The sequence below is a fragment of the Gallinula chloropus genome (genome assembly GCF_964237585.1).
Source record: "Gallinula chloropus genome assembly, chromosome: 3".
Taxonomy (NCBI): domain Eukaryota; kingdom Metazoa; phylum Chordata; class Aves; order Gruiformes; family Rallidae; genus Gallinula; species Gallinula chloropus.
Genome location: NC_140087.1, coordinates 41,605,996 through 41,623,334, shown reverse-complemented (window position 1 = coordinate 41,623,334; position 17,339 = coordinate 41,605,996). Strand labels below are relative to the sequence as shown.

The following is a 17,339-nucleotide window of genomic DNA, read 5'->3' as shown; positions in this document are numbered from 1 at the left end:
GTGATGCCCAGCCAGTCTGACCAACAGCTACCATGGAAAAACTGCCCTGCTACAGTTTTGCTGCAGCGTGTGGCACTGTATGGCATGGAATATGTCCTGAATCAGTTCAAGTCAGCTGTCCTACCTGCATCCCCTCCCAAACCCTAGCATACTCCCTGGGGTGGGAAACAGTGTGAGAAACAGGCAAAGCCCTGATGCTGTGCAAGCACTGCTCAGCAATAGATAAAACATTGGTGTGTTATCAACACAGCTCTAATCACATACGGAAAACACAGTACTGTATAGGCTGCTGTGGAGAAAACTAACTCCATCCAAGCCAGACCCTGTGCAAATTTGAGGAACACATGGAATATATTAACTGCAAACTCTTCTGCTCTCCTTTAGTGCATTTTTAATGGCACGCAATTCTAAATCCCAAGATCAAAAAATAAGAAAATTAGAGGAAACTTCACCAATTCAACACTATATAATTTGTGTAACACATGTTTTTAAAACATCAATCCACTAGAGATGATGAATTGAAATATGGTTATTGGAGCATTAATATTCTCATTTGTAATGTTCAGACTTTAATTATGGATTGGGGTATGGATAAATTGCTTTATGTTTGCATTTATTTCTTTATACCTGTAAAGAGAAAAATGAAGATGAAAGAAATTGAGGAAACATTGCAATTTTTTATGTACAGAGAAATAGTGTGGTTTCACTTTCCTTTGGTGAAAGGGAAAAAAGCAGAAAAAAAACCAGAAATGTTGCATAACACAAAAAGTTTAGCCATTTTTTCTCAGCCTTTGTGAAAGGAAAATAATGCTCGTAAGGGAATGAGGTGCAAAGTGTTAGCCCAAATATAATTCTTTTTCCCTAAAATCGTTGGCAGGGTAATGTTTGTAGTAGCAAGTTATGTAAATTGAGTAACAGTGGGCCTCAGTCGGCATTCAGTAAACCATCTGTTGAGTTAGGTGTCAGCATGCTTAGTGTAAGGGACTGAATATCAGGAGAACTTTGTAGCTCATTTCCAAAGTCAAGGTGCTATATCAAAAGCATTCAACAAACTAGGATGTGGTATTAGGAAAAATTTGATTTAAAGATGATTAATCTGCCTTTCTCTAATCAATATTAAAAGGGACTGTTTTGTACAGTATCTGTTCAAGACAACTTGACTTTATTTAAAATCTATTTGCAAAAGGAGTTAAAGTATAGGATTGCTGAGATCAGTGTAGTTCAGGCAAATAATTGTATCTCACAATATAATTTATTTTCTCCTAACTCTTCAAAACTGACTTTCTAAAATTCCATGGAAAGGTTATAATGGAATTTTATTTTCAACAACGATTTTAAAATAGAGAAGTACAAAAAAGTTTGGTTTTTTAAAGCAACTTCTAAGAACACTTCAGTGGAAATTATGCTCACTATTTCTTAAGTAACAGTAATTTATTTATATTAAACCTACATTAATAAATAAATTTAATTTTATTATTATACAAATATAACTGATGAAGCTAGTTGTTAGATGAGTATGTTCAAAATTACACACAGAAATGTTTTCAAATTTAGGGCTACAGATACAGTATGGTTACTGTTGAATTTTACACTAAGTGTGTGTTTATATACTTCTAAGGAGAGAACTAAAGTTGACAGTCAATTTCTTTTTGTCATGCAGTTAACATTTAAAACAATCCACCTAACCATTAAAAAGTGTGTGAAAGAGAGTGCTGGAGAATGTTGATTGGTATAGGTAATATAAAATTGTAATAAGAAATGAGGCAACATGGAAAAAAAGAAAAATTATAGTTGTCTCAGTAGGGTGTTCCCAACCTCCTGCTTCAAAGTTAATTGCTCATACTTAAACAATCCAGACATATTAAAGAAGGTGTATAAAAAGTATTCATGACTGCAGAGTAAAACTTATCTGATTTGTTGTAAACATTCTGAAATAGTAACTCTACTAATAAACTTTCCAAGTAAAACAAATAAAAATATTAAGCCATATCAGATATGAAATATATTTTAATAATATTAAAATATCATAAAATTCCTAATACGATTCTGTACTGCAATGTATTTGTGTACATATTTTATGTTTTTAAAATATCTGATTTGCAGCGCGTATTTTAATGTCTAATTTGAAGTAAAATTTTCGGGGTATTTTTGGTGAAGTATGGGGTTAGTCAATTGCCCTTAATGTTTTAAATAAAGAATATACATATCATATAAAACTCTCCTCAAGCAGATAAGTGTTTGTTCTTTTTACATGAAATGCCTGTCTATTCAAAATTTGCTCATTTAGGCCTCATAAACAGCAAACTCCTTGGACAATTTGTTGCAGGACCATTCTATGTCATAATATTAAATTAAAAAGTAGCTATTTAGCTGATGCAGACCGGTTTTGTTCTATTGAAAAAGTCTTTAAATTGCATGAATAGATTTAAATCATAGCATGTAAAGAACGGTGTCCTAAAAGGCAGTGTGAATGTTTTTACTGACTTTTTGTCATTAAATTAATTTCCAGCTGATTCAACAGGAACTCATTCCCTCTATACTACCTATAAAGATTATGAGTTAATGTTTCATGTGTCAACAATGCTTCCATACATGCCCAGTAACAGGCAACAGGTATGTTTTGAACTTTTCTTTGTAATTTTAAATTATACATGTTTGACATTGAGGGTTTGATATAAAACTGTATTGTTTTATATGAAGTTTGACTCAGTTGTTTTTTTTTTCTTGAAATATTATAAGGCATTAGAACTCTTGTAGCATTTTTATACTATATAATTTAGGAACTTAATCTATCTCCTCCACTTCATACTCTTAAAAGGTAATGTTGCCTGTGGTGAATGAGTTATTTTTGGTTTGGACTGGATTTACATCTTAAATATGTCTTAAACATTGAATGGAATGAAGCTTGAAAGTAGTCTTATGGCTAAAATATGCATGTAATAAGATTTTTTTTTTAAAGACGATTGCACGTAATCTTTATATTACGGATCTTGAAATGTTTATTAGTGTGTCAGCTTAGTAATAAATGCATAATGGTCTTCAAGGTGTCTGCTGGTGAACGCAGAAAGTTGCAGAGTACTTATTATTTCTGGAGAATTCCATTTGCTTATGTAATAACTCAGAATATATTTAAAGCATTAAGGATGGCTAAAACCTAGCACAGCATCCAAAGTGCGTGGTGCACCAGTAAGGCTACTCTGTCTTGCCTGTCTCAGATATTTCTTGCAAATGAATTAAGAATTACAAGCATGTTTGGTGTAATATATTGACATTAACACCTTGAAAAAAAGTAGTAGAATTGCTCATGGGTCACACTGATGATAGTTTGTAACTTTCTGAATTGCTACTCTGCATTTTTTCTAGGTCTGCAGTAATAAGTTTCAGATTTATTTAGTTTTAGAATATTCTCTTGTTGCCACGCAAGATAAAGATTTCAGTCAGTTTTGAGGGCTGTCATGAAGGAAAATGCTATCTCATCTTCTTTTTGAACAGCACACAAAAGATGGTTACTGATTGATAAAACAATTTATGACTTCTGTCTTTCATGCCTACCCAGTCAATAGGTCTTGGAAGAAAAATATGTCAAGGCATTAAGAAAAAAACAATATAATTAAAATTCTTGAGAAAGGATAAATGGAAAAATTAAATAGATGAGAGTATATAATGTCTTTATATGTTTTAAATAGCCGGTCAATAATGTTCTAATGGTTGGACTTGATGATCTTAAAGGTCTTTTCCAACCAAAAAATGATTCTATGAAAGTGATTTCTGTAAGAACTGATTCAAGCGAACAATTAAGGCAACTAAAAATTTTACTCCATTACACTTAGGATTTAGATGTGGTTTCACAAAACTAAATTAGGAAGCTGAAGACAGAAATTCTTCGCCATATGAATAATATGAATGTTTAGATGACTCACATTTTAAAATGTGTGGCTTTCAGCTGTATCACACACTCTACCGTGCCAATATCTAGTAATCAAGGTATTGGTTCATCATCACCAATTTGAGATAACTCCAGTTCTCTAAGGTTTCGCCTACACCTTATTTCAAGACAGGATTAATCTAGTAAACACACTGGGAATTGTTCTGTCTGTAATCAGTCATAACAATCTTTGACTGGAAAGCACATGTAAGTAGGGAAACTGTACAATATTAAGAAGATATAATACACTGAATGAGCTTGCCTTACAAGGAAAAAATTAATATTTTCATAGCTAATCACAGGCACTGACAGTGGATATGGCCTTACTTGGAGCTTATTACTTTTGTTGTTGCCTTTTGTGACATTACATTGTTTGTGAGAACAGGATATCCTCCTGCCATGATCCTAATTTTCATAATTGTTTGCTGTTTGTCAGCTTCACTGCCGTGTTCCTCAGCCACCCCCTGTTACTGTCCTTTCACTTTTTCCTGTGCCTTCCTTGAATTCTCATAATTTCTTTACATGTCTGTCTTTATAGTCAGGTGCTTGATTCTTGTGTATGGCAATATCTTCCAATTTTAACTCCGTGATTTTTCCCAGCAACGAGCAGTCCTTTCCACAGTGTTGTAGTAAGCTCTCATCACTGTAACATTAACAGGTTCACTGTAGCAGTTCTCCAAGTTCAGGTAGTATTCCTGTCTGAAGACCGACCACATAATTTTTTTTAGTGTTGGAATCCACCAGTGTTTACACAGCATGGACACTGTCTTAATGAAATGTGACAAGCACACCCAATGACCAGAATTTAGCCAGCCTTAATGTGCAAGAGAGATCTATAATCATTGTTTCATTTTTCTTCTGTTACTGCTTAGTTCCAAAATTCATACTGGAGTGTAATATCTCACGTGCTAGGATAAAATTTGCTTAGATCTTTTTCCTTGAGGCCTTTTTAGATGCTGAAGACCACAGATGCAGTTGCATCAGTTGGGCTCCAGACAGAGAGACTCACAGGTGCGGTGGAATATGAATGTTGTTTGGCTCTTCAAGGTTTGGCTTGCTACTTCTACATAACCAAGTAAGGGGAATTTAGGGACCACTGTAGCTTTCTATTTAGGTTATGTTAGCAATGAACACCCCCATTCAGTACTTATTTTTTGCTCAGATATTGTGTATGTACTGGTGATAAGGTTATTGAATCCTATCCCTATGTCCCTTCTTTGATAATGACTGGGCAAGGTATTGAACCACTCTTCATCATCCAGGACCATTCCCTTCAATGAGCAAGCACTGAGCATTGCTTATATTCCAGATAACTGTGAGCCAAAAATAGGCCACGCCAGAATTGTCTGTTGCTTCTTCCAGGACATAACTACGCCCTGCTTGGTCCCTGATCAGGACATCCCTCTAGTTTTAGAGCCAGCAGGAGATCCAAAGAGCAAGGTAATTTTCACTTTGGCTGCAACATAGGCTGGGAACTTTCAAGTCAGCTGCTCCTTCCCTAGGACAGAAAAGACTACCAGCCCTGGTGTGGCCTGTTTCTTTTCCTTTACTGGCCTTTTCTTCAAATCATAGTTCAAGGCTTTCCCCTTTAAACTTTACCTTTGCAATATCCCTTTCCAAATCATTCCCTTGCAATTTTCCTGTTCACACATTTGCAGTCTGCTTGTGTACACATGGTCAGACCTGATTAATCCAAATCCATTCAAATAACCAGTTTTCACCTGTTTTAATGAAAACTTAAAAATTACACAGATATGCAGTGATGAAATAGACTTGTTGAATTTAAGCTACTATTAAAATGGTTGGGTTAACAAGACATGGTTATACCAAACTCAGTTTAACCAGATCTGATAAAAAATACCTTTTGCATTTGTTTCTGGTTTTGGTACTGTTTAAGAACACAAAATTAAAATAAACTTTTAAATCCACTTATGTTAGACACATACTAAAACAACTTTGCAGATTTTCTCATTTGACTATTAACATTTCATCAGTTAACTGAATGAAGAATATATTTCACTGCTGTTTCAACAAGAATCCCTTGTTGTTTTGCAGGTTGACTAGGCAAGTAAAATTCCACAGAAGTGGGTAGATATTTATGGCTGTGCATAACCTGTATATATGCTATATTTTAAGAGTACTTTTCTTCAGAAATGCATATCTGAAAATTTAGAATTGAGTAGTTAAAATATCAGATTTAATTCAGGAACTATTATTTGGTATAAATAATTTTAATCTAATGGATTCTGCTTTTCTAACATATTTTCCTTAGCGGACTCCCCTTTGTTTGTCTTGTCTTAATTGCATAAATCTTCACTGATTTCCCTTTGGCTGCCTATCATATTTGATTTGGTTCATTTTCAAATTCTAACGTTCCAGTTTAGACTAGAATGATGTCAAAGTATGTTTGACGTCTTCTTACTGTAAGTAATCCTCCGTAATCTGTGCACCCTGTTGAGAGCTCCTACTGTGCTCTGCATTGGCATGAGACTCTTTAGAGTATGTTAGAAAGGCAGATTAAAAAAAAATAATAAAATTGATAATGCAACAACCCCCCTAGAAAACACAAACCTGAGCAGACCTCAAAATGGGAGAGGAAGGGGAAACTGAGAACCTGGGAAAAAAACCCAAAACCTAGGAGGTAAAAGCTGGGAGGCAAATCTAGGTCATAGAATGGAAACTAGAGAAGGGTTTCTTATAATTTTTTTTTGCTTAGTTCTGGTTTCCTTCAATTCCTTTTTCATTTTCAGTATGCTATCCTTATCTTACATTTCCCAGGACAGTATGTGTTCCTTCCTTCTTCTCCATTCAATATTTTATTCTTCTCCTACTCCTTTATCCTATCCAGAGCTCTTCTCTCCATCTTCCAGGTCATCTCAGTTTACTTCTTTCCCCTTTCCAAGTTCTTTGCATTATGATCCTCTGTGCACAGCCACAACTGTGCTTTGCCTTTGCCTTGTGTTGAAGCTCACTGATCACTTATGCATGACAGTTACTTACAACGCTGTTACACTAATTTTATTTGTAAATGTTGAAGAAGATCTCTGCAAGTTTGGTAAGGTTCTTAAAAATGATAACCTGACTTCCCGTTTCTTATGTTTGTGCCTCTTGGAGGTTTAAGGTCTAGAAAAATAGTTTAGGGCTAGGATACAGGAACTGCCATAAATTTCAAAAGACTGTTTTTGCTAGTAAAATTGCAAGCATTTCTAAAAGTTACCCCTTATTGAGTATTATTGCTTAAGCAACCTATGATGGCAAGTGGAACTCCCTAAAGAGGTCTACAAAACAAGAAAATATTCTTGTAAACAGTGGTTGTCTTGAGAAATAAATACAAATTTCAACAAGATGTTTCTTTCTCATTTTTGTGATTTTGCTCTGTGAAATGTGTAAGGTTAGGTATAAACCACTGCAACAAGAAAGAGTAATTGGGCTCTTAGTTATATAACAAAGGCAAAAATTAATCATCTCGTAATTGGAAGGATTTTTACATATTTAACTGGGGTGTAAATTCCAACCTATGAGATAATAACCTCTAAACATGAACTTGTGCTTCACCATTATGATCTAATTTTATGGTTTGCTAACTCAGCAAATTAAAGTATACCTGACATAGTTCTGCAATCAGTTCCACGTAGTATACTTCTGTAATTTGTACACAACAGGAAGTATAAGTTAAATTGCTCAAATAGCCAGTTGTTTTTATTTCAGTCTTACCTGAAAGACTTGATTGAGCCACATGACTTACACTAAATATTATTTTCTGTTCTTACATCTTTTTTAAAGCTTCATCAGAAGTCCTATTTCTTTAAGCTGTATTTGGGATTTTCATTATCTATTAAATAATATATACTGAGTGCTTTACAATTGTGGCTTTGGTCCTTTTTACTACCTTCAGAATACCATCCTTAGTGTTATTTTAGGAGATAAAATGAAATATGTGTCTTAGGCTATAGCATGTGCAACTTCAGGGTTTTTTTATTGGTAGCCAAAATGCTAACTTTTAATGGAACTGAGAAAATACAGCCAAATAATCTTTTATTAGAAAGATTGTGTTCTGCAAAATCAGCTTGATATAGAATTATTTTTCCTGTTATAAACTTTTACAAATAAATTTATTCGTGTATCCTTTTTAGTTACACATGAGCTAAGGTAAAGCTCATGTGTGTGCTGTTAGTTCACAAAATGTCTTTGCCAGACTTTGGAAGGATGTTTAAAATGTAGCACTTGCTAGACTACTTTTTCCCATCTGGAAACATACATGGATGTTTTATAAGAAAAGCTATTTAAGAAAAAAGTGACAAAAAACCTTCCATGAGGAACATGAACATGTTTTACCATGTTTTGTTGGGTGGTTGTTTTGAGAGAGAGAAGTGATCCTATACTGCTGGACATGTTTTGTAGTTTTCATTAAATTTCAGCTTGTAACCATTATTTAGTACTTGAAATTGTTGCTTAAATATATTTTGATGGTAAAAGCTACCAATTACGAGATTCTAATAGCTGTTGTTTCTACATAAGTATTTTATGTCTCAGCTCTGTTCCTTAAAAATGCAGTTCCTTGTTAAAATGTGATGAGTATTCATGATAACCTATGGAAAAAGGAAGACTAATTGAGAAAGAAAAATGTAATAATTTTTATTTAGAAGCAAATACTATGTTGTAAATGGCAAGCTGAGGTACAGTTCTCTGTATAGTGGTGTAACTTATTTTTTTTACTGAAGGGATGCACCACGTAAAAAAAATGGGTTTTTTCCTCATAGAATAAGAGAAATGAGGAGAAACTGCAGAACTAGTGTGGGGATGTGAGACCTCACTAGTGTTTTTGTGAACTTAGCCCAGTTTCATTTCCCTATCTTTTTGCAGTTCAGTCCAATATCATTTATCTGTAGCTAGCAAGGATTTGGTTAATTAAAAGTTATTTCTGAAAAATTAAGCTTAATTTTGGTTTGGGGGTTCTTTGATAAAATGAATAAATTGTGATTTTTTTTTTTTATAACTAATTTTTTTATGCATGTTTCTTGTCTAGCTGCTAAGAAAAAGGCATATAGGAAATGACATAGTTACCATTGTCTTCCAAGAGCCAGGAGCACTTCCTTTTACTCCAAAAAATATTCGTTCCCACTTTCAACATGTATTTGTCATAGTCAAAGTGCATAATCCTTGCACTGAAAATGTGTGTTATAGGTGAGTAGAGCCTTATAACTATTTAAGTTACAATGGAACTGCCTCTTATAACAGTTTTGTATTTCCTAGAGATATTGTGTATACAATACAATTTTTGCTACGTTTTCTGTGAGCGTGAAACCCCAATGTCTCCCCTGCACACAACTGAAGTTATGTGGCACAGTTTCTAGACTTGAATGGGTATATACAGAACTCTGTGTTGCAGCTTTATGGACACAAAATGGGGGTGTAAGTTTGTGCAAATAAGATTTGCAGACATAGCAATAGAAATTTATTTAGAATTTGTATTGTGCATTTCCTTTTTCAAAGAAAGTGATTTAAAATATTTTAGAAGGCTATTAAGCTGTTTAAATTCTTGAGTATGACACTAAGACACTGGGGTGAGTCATGACCTCTAAGCACATGAATGACGACTTTAGGGGAGTATAAAAACAAATTTCAGATGAGCTTGACTCTCACATTTAAGTCGTTGTGAATTCTAGCAAAGTAACTGGGGTGGAAGCATAGTTGAAACTAATGGGGAATTGTGCAAATAATTATATGGACTTGAAGCATAATGGTGCAGATTTAGCACGTATAAATGTTATTTATCCATTGTTTGAATGAAATTATATTACAAGGTCAGGTCATATCACTGTCTTTTAGCTGCCTTTTAGAACTTAAGCTATCTTTTTGAACTTGACTTTGTTTCAGTAGCCCTTTTATGTTTAATAATACATGACACTTCATAAGTTACGTTTTTCTTACTGCTAAATGATGTCTGTCTGTCATCCCAAATGTGACTGCATTTTGCACCGTATTTTGAAATCCTTTTTTGGTTGAAATACGTTATGTATAAATCAATTGTAGGTATAACTGTATCAATGAGAAAATATTCCTCGTTCTTTTACATCTTTCTGTGAACTATATGTATCAAGAATTGTGGCCTTTATAAACTTTATTAACGAAGTAGGCAACTTAAAAAGATACAGAATTCTCCCATTTTTAGGCACTTTTGTCACTGATACTTTGTCTTCATACTTCATTGTAGCAAAATGTTTAAGGTTTAAAATAAATTCTGTTTCTATTTATATATTTCTTAGTTTTAAGGTCATGCAACTGAGTGACAGCTTAAAATGATAGTCAGAGTTACATTAAAAAGTAATTCTTAGAAATAGTTCTCTCATTTATGTCTCCAAGGATTTTTATATTTATTCTATGAAAGGAGACAGTGACACCCTTCTTCTTATTTTTTGTTAGTAAGAAACATACATAATGTCTTTCAGATATTTAAAAGAGAAAAAGCCATTTAAAAACAGGCAACCTAATCAGTTTTCTTTGATGTGTCTAAAATACCTAGTAATAGACATGAAAGCTAAATCCAACTGTGTAAATGCACAGCACAGGTTACAGATCTGCTCATCAGCTGATTTTTTTTTTTTTTGGTATGAATTAACTAGTGTGTTTTTTCTTTCTATTTCTAGTGTTGGTGTTTCACGATCAAAAGATGTACCTCCGTTTGGTCCACCCATTCCCAAAGGAGTAACTTTTCCCAAATCAGCAGTCTTTAGGGACTTCCTTTTAGCCAAAGTTATTAATGCGGAAAATGCAGCACATAAGTCGGAAAAATTTCGAGCCATGGCCACAAGGACACGTCAAGAATACTTGAAAGATCTGGCAGAAAATTTTGTTACCACAGCTACAGTGGATACTTCAGCAAAGTTTAGCTTTATTACTTTAGGAGCAAAAAAAAAGGAAAAAGTGAAACCAAGGAAAGATGCACATCTGTTCAGTGTTGGGGCAATTATGTGGAATGTGATTGCACGAGATTTTGGCCAGTCTGCTGACATTGAATGTCTCCTTGGGATCTCCAACGAGTTTATTATGTTGATTGAAAAAGAATCAAAAAATGTTGTGTTTAACTGCTCCTGCAGAGATGTTATTGGATGGACGTCTGGATTAATGAGCATCAAAATATTTTATGAAAGAGGAGAATGTATTCTTCTGTCTGCAGCAGATAATTGCACTGAAGACATCAGAGAAATTGTTCAAAGACTTGAAGTAAGTACAGTTCCTAAACTGGAATAACAAATATTTTTCTGAAGAATTTCTTGTCTACATTTCCTCCAAGATGCAATTAAAATGCCCTATGCTTATACTTGGGGAATGCTTTCAGTCTTCAGAGAATATTATAATCAGTATTCCTCACAACAGCATATGAGATTGGTGTTATCAACCCATTTTCTTACCTCATACTTTTCTCCTTTTCCCTGCTTCTTCCTCAATCTTGGAAGCTGCATACTAATGTTACCTCCCTAGTTAGTTGAGGATGTTGAATGCATTCTAAACAGTCCTTGTTTACATTTTGATTTAGAAACTTAGAGGTGACTGTTACAACCACTAAAGAAGTATTTGAAACTCTGATTCCACACGTCTTATGCATTCATTAAAAACCTCTTAAGTGACTGATAACACAGCTAGGGTCAGCAACCACATGTGCCAGCACATACTAAAGATGAAAACTTAAACTCTGACATAATGTCAGACTTCAGTGACCAGATGATTTATCCTTTTCAGTCACCAGTAAAAGCATTTCTCAAACAAATAGCTACATTTTATTCCCTAGATTTAAATCATGAAGGTGAATAGGAAACCTATCTGTGCATCCAGAGTAGGCAAAGATGTAAAAAGTTAAGACACTGATTTTGATTTGAACCAAGAGAAGCATTTCAGGATTAAAAGAAGACTGGGTATTGTGTCTTAATTTCATCTGCATTAAGTGCATTCAGAGAAGCCAGCTCTTAGCTCATGCATAGCCACGTGTTCAGTGAAACAGCAAGCAAGTTCCATTGTCAGTGGTGGAGATGTACTTTCATAGTAGTTGGCAGTGAAGGAAACAGTCCCATCCTTTCCCTGCCTGCCTGCCACTCCCTTAACACTATTTTTAAAAGGACCGTGATTTTCAGCTGTATCGCATCTCAGATCTGTCTGCATGGCTGCACAAGTACTAATGTGATACAAGGGCCTGCACGGTGGTAATAAGGTCTTAGATCACATTAAACCTCCCATGAAGCTGCATCTAGTCAACTGCACATGACTCAGGAAGTGAAAGGACTGGGCTTGTGACAGGTTTACCCAGTCACAGTGCCAATATCTCACTAGCTGCATAGTCCTATTCCCTCACCATGCAACCCTGAATTAGGTTGGGTCATGCTTCTGTGGGAAGCACACAATAAACTAGTGAGTTAAACTGGCTGGACTCTGGCTCAAGTAGACAAAGGAGAGTGAGAAAGACTCTTCCAAAACAGCCTCCTGAATTAAGCTTAAACTATAAAACAACCTTTGCAAAGACCTATTCTATGCCCTGACAATACAGGGCACTAGCCTCCTAGCTAGCTGAGTAATGTGTTTGTCTTTGTAATACAAGCTAAAAGCAACCACAAGCAGCCTGAATACTTCTGTAGAACAAGGTGGGCTGTGGAACTGCTCTTAAAGCAGTGTGGCCTTGGGAAGGTCCTTTGATCTGTACTGTAGCATATGTAGCATCTTTAAATGGCAGATACTTGCCTTGCTGGAGTGTTACAGAGCACTGTGAGATCTTTGGATGATGAGCATTAGGAACTAAGATTTTTGATAATGCAGTTTCACAGTCATCACATTTTAGTTCTTATTTTACTAATGGCACTAAATTACTGGTTTTGTGACAGTGTCAGAAGGGAATGGTAGGGTAACTCCATGAGCTTTGCAGGTAGTGTGGACTGGAGCACATACGCTATTGTATAACTTTTTAGTGAGGAAAACTATTGATGACTTTGTTATATAGTATATGAAAATGAGCTTGCTTAAAGTCTGAATTCAAATATTGGCTGTTCATTATAAATACAGAACTACTTATCGTTCAATATGAAGAAAGTAATTTTTTTGTTTCTGAATTTCCCGGGGACATGAAAACTCTTATCCCATTTTAATGATGCCCATATCTGGAGAAGATGTAGTTAGAAATCTGACTACAAGGCAAAATAAATCAAAATTACCTTCATTGCTGTGGTCTTGAGGAAGAAAAGCTGCAAGAACTGAAGCATTTCACTCAGTTTGGCTCATGTTATATCCCAAGTTTAATCCCATTGAATACTGAAGAAAAAATTCCTGCACACCTGCAGTCAGTCAGCCAACAAGAATGAACTAACTGACAGGACAGCATTTACTTGCTTTGTGTTTTGAAACTAAAGCAGCTGTTAAGTTTTCAATAAGATATAAATGGTATTGTGTTAACGTTGGGCAAGGGGAAGGAACTTTACAGGGTTCAGCTGCTTGCTCTGGGAATGTAAGGTTTTTAGCACTGGGAAGTGTTAAAAAAACTATTCTTTTTTTTATGCAGAAACTTTCATTCATGAACAAATGTTAAAATAATTGTTATTATTAGATTTTTTTAGATATTTAATGTCAAGCCATATATGGCTTTGTAGTGTTTGCAAACAGATCTGTTTGAGTGTTCAAGGAAGTTTGTGTCCTGACAATAGCATAACCATCTGATGCTTCTTTAGATAGTGACCAGAGGATGTGAAACCACAGAAATGACCCTTCGGAGGAATGGGTTGGGCCAACTGGGATTCCACGTGAACTTTGAAGGGATAGTGGCAGACGTGGAGCCCTTTGGTTTTGCATGGAAGGCAGGCCTACGGCAAGGGAGCCGCCTGGTTGAGATCTGTAAAGTGGCTGTGGCAACTTTGACTCACGAACAAATGATTGACCTTTTACGTACATCTGTGACTGTAAAAGTGGTGATTATTCAACCACATGAGGATGGAGCACCTAGAAGGTAAGGAGCAACAGTTCTCATTGCTACATCTGTATCTGGTTTTGTGGGTTTTTTTCTCTGCTGCTGCTTAAACCTCTTTTATTGGAGGCCCTCAGGAAATGGATATTATCTATCATGTTTGGTGGTTATACTACTGAGCTTCATAAAGCAACCCTTTCCCCGAAACCCCTTTTGGCTTGTAATAGAAGATAAAATTGGATCCTCTAAGAAATCTAATGCAAAATTTACCTTTACATGGCTTTGAAACAGTAAAAAGAACAGTAAAAAGTAAACTTCAGTGCTTCGTGACTGAGCTGTTATGAAAGCTGATGTGACTTTTTTTCTTCCACATGAGAATTTTACGATTTAATACTAAATTTGAAAATTGGGAATCCTTCTCTGAAACCTGTACCTTGTCTGTCTTGAAACTTCTCTGACTCCTGACTACTGAAAAAGACTTAGTTTATTTTTCTTATGTTTGAATTTTAGCAGTAGTGAAATACTGGGTTCTGCGTATGTGTGATATGGCACCAAGTCTTAGCGTCTTCCCCTTTTTCTACAGCTATCTAATTGAGTCATCTTAAATAGGGGATTGCATCGATGAAATTATCAGTTAAAGCAAAGAAATAAATTAATAAAATATAAATATAAAAAAATATGGTCACACACTCGGGAAAAGACTGTAATAAAGTTTCTTATAGTGACTGTACCATGGTTTTCAGGGATGAAATTTAATTTTCTATTGTTAGTGTTCCTTTTTTGATGACAACAAGATTTTTGCTGTTCTCTCCATTTTTGAATGTAATGAACTGGCAAAGACGTAGAGAAATTTTAAAACTTAATAATAACATGACTTTATTTCTCACATACCTTGTCTAGGCACTGTTAATTTGGCTCATTCTAAATGAGAACTGTACCAGAGTAAATTGAATTACGTGTCTTCTTGTAGAAGGCCAACTTTAAAACCTCTTGTTGATTTTTAATTTAACAGAAAAAGCATTAGATGTGTTGCTTTTGGCAAAGCAACAAGCCATAAAATTTTACGTAGCATGCAGCACTGTGAAGTTGGTGCCAACTGTACACGAATACTGTTTAATTGGTGGCAATTCTCCAAGTAGTCATTGGCCTGATGAATGACACAGAAGTGCCCTCCCCTGCCTCAACCTGCATGTCAATGTGTTGGATTCCTTTCTGAAGAAAATGCCTGTGAATGTAGAATACCACCGTTTTGCTTAGTTGGATAGAATTTGCAATTAAGCCTCTCTTTGCTTAGCTTTGCTATTCTCACCATCTGCTTCTGGGTATGAATTTTCACTGACTTGTTTGGTATACATTTCCAAGCTGTTTACAGAATATGAGCCTAATGAGCTGATCCTATTATATTGAAGGTAAAACTGTGTATTTTATAGGCCCTGATGGAAAAAATGCATACTGTCTGAATTGTTTATATCTTCTTTGATACATTTTTAGAAATAAAATGTTAAAATCCCAAATCAGTGTGATACATGGCACTCAGTCTATGTGCAGGAGTTTTAACTGAGTGCCACCAAACTGAGAAAAATCTGCAAAAGCTGTTCTTGTTTATAATTTTTTTTCATTTTTAAAACTGTGTTACTAAGGAAAATTATTTTTTTTAAACTCATGTTTCTATTCTAAAAGATGGAAAACACCAAAGCATTTATTATATAAAAGGAATCTTAATTAATGCCTCTTTCTCTCGAATATCGACTTCTTACTGAAACAGTAAACTCCTAATTCTCCCTTTTTTAACTCCAAAATATGATTAGTGTTTTTGCCCAAATGGAAAGGGTTCTGATATCCATAGAGTTTTGAGCTTGCCTTTTCTCAATGTTTATACTCTAAACAGAGCAGACAGAAAGCCATACAGATACCAGGAGACAAGACTGAGAGTTTCAGTTGACAAACATGACCTATGACATTTGTTTATAAAAATATATTAACAAATGGCGAGGGGGGGGGGGGGAGGAGGGGGAGGAGAAGACAGAAAGGCATATTACCAGAGGTTTGGAGAGAGAAGGCAGTATATCACAGGTGCCAACTAGTTAAAACTTGTGCAAATCCATCTCCCTGTCTCCTGCTCAATTGCTTCTCTTAGCCATCTGCAATGTCTTATCTTGCAGAATCACAGAAATAGAGTAATTGAGGTTGGAAGGGACCTCTGAAGATTGTTGAATCCAACTCTGTTGCTCACAGCAAGGTCAGATAGAGCATATGCTCAGGGACATGTTCACTGGGTTTTGAATGTCTCCAGCAGTGGAGAATCCACAATTTCATTTCCAGTATTCGATCATCTTAACAGTACTAGTGTTTTTACTTATGCTTAAATGGAATTTCCTGTATTTCAAGTTGTGCACCTTGCCTCCTATGCTTTCACTGGATACTACTTTCAATCTGTTATTTTTTCTCCCTATCACCCATCAGGTATTTATACACATTGATAAGATCCCTCCTGAGCCTTCTCTTTCACAGGCTGAACAATCCCAGTGCTCTCAGTCTCTCCTTGTGTTTTAAACTGAAAGAGGGCAGGTTTAGATTAGGGGTTAGGAAGAAGTTCTTTACTGTGAGGGTGGTGAGACCCTGGAACTGGTTGCCCAGAGAATTGTGGAAGCCTCATCCCTGGAAGTGTTGGAGGCCAAATTGAATGGGGCTGTGGGCAACCTGATCTAGTGGAGGGTGTCCCTGCCCATGGCAGGGGGACTTTGAGCATTCTGTGATTCTGTGATCCCTTAATCATCTTTGTAGCCCTTTGCTGGACATATTCCAATACGTTCATGTCTTTTACCCTGATACCAGGTTTACTTGGAAATTTATAGGCAGTAGTTTTGGATGTAAAATTGGAGTATCTTGAGAACTGTCATCCATTTCTCCTTCATTTGACAAGAAATGTCACTGTCATTGGTGAATCCATATGCAGATATATAGAATGTATAGTCCTCAATTATATAGGATAGAATCAGGTCTTTTAGTTACTTACAACACCTGTCTGTAAGCAACAGCTAAGGCAGGTGTGACAGCTAATCAGGAGAGATTTTTTTTTTTAACTGTCAGGTAACTCTAGTAATTATCAAATAACACTCAAAACAGACATACAGGTATTTCCTTCAAAGTTGGGGATCCATCAATCCTTGATCCACACATGGCACATGTGTAGAACAACAAAGGTTCAAAACCAGGATAAAGCTTCACAGATATGCTCCATTAATTATTGCTTTCATGCACAGCTTTTTGAGAAATTTTCTTCTAAGAAATTATACATCAGTCTATCTGACATATGTAGAAGAGTAGATTTGGAGGCTGAAATAAGTACCTTGGTCTGATTTCATCCTACAGAGCATATGGTCTTCTGATAGTTGCCATTTTATTTCTCTGTATGTCAGCCTTTTTTCTCAGGGTAGGTATTGGCAGTTTATAAAAAAGGTATGTTTTTTATAA

At 35.4% G+C, this 17,339-nt stretch overlaps 1 protein-coding gene across 2 annotated transcripts in view; it reads left to right on the top strand.

Annotated features, from left to right (window-relative positions):
- Positions 1-17,339, top strand: part of SIPA1L2 (signal induced proliferation associated 1 like 2) — a gene marked incomplete at its 5' end in the record, with an annotated part of 75,639 nt that overhangs the window by 12,936 nt on the left and 45,364 nt on the right. For both annotated transcript variants that reach the window (XM_084261880.1, XM_084261879.1), the window contains 4 exons: positions 2,510-2,613; positions 8,952-9,109; positions 10,573-11,149; positions 13,633-13,907. In XM_084261880.1, the coding sequence (XP_084118006.1) occupies positions 2,510-2,613; positions 8,952-9,109; positions 10,573-11,149; positions 13,633-13,907 (1,114 nt within the window). The remainder of the gene's footprint in view (positions 1-2,509; positions 2,614-8,951; positions 9,110-10,572; positions 11,150-13,632; positions 13,908-17,339) is intronic.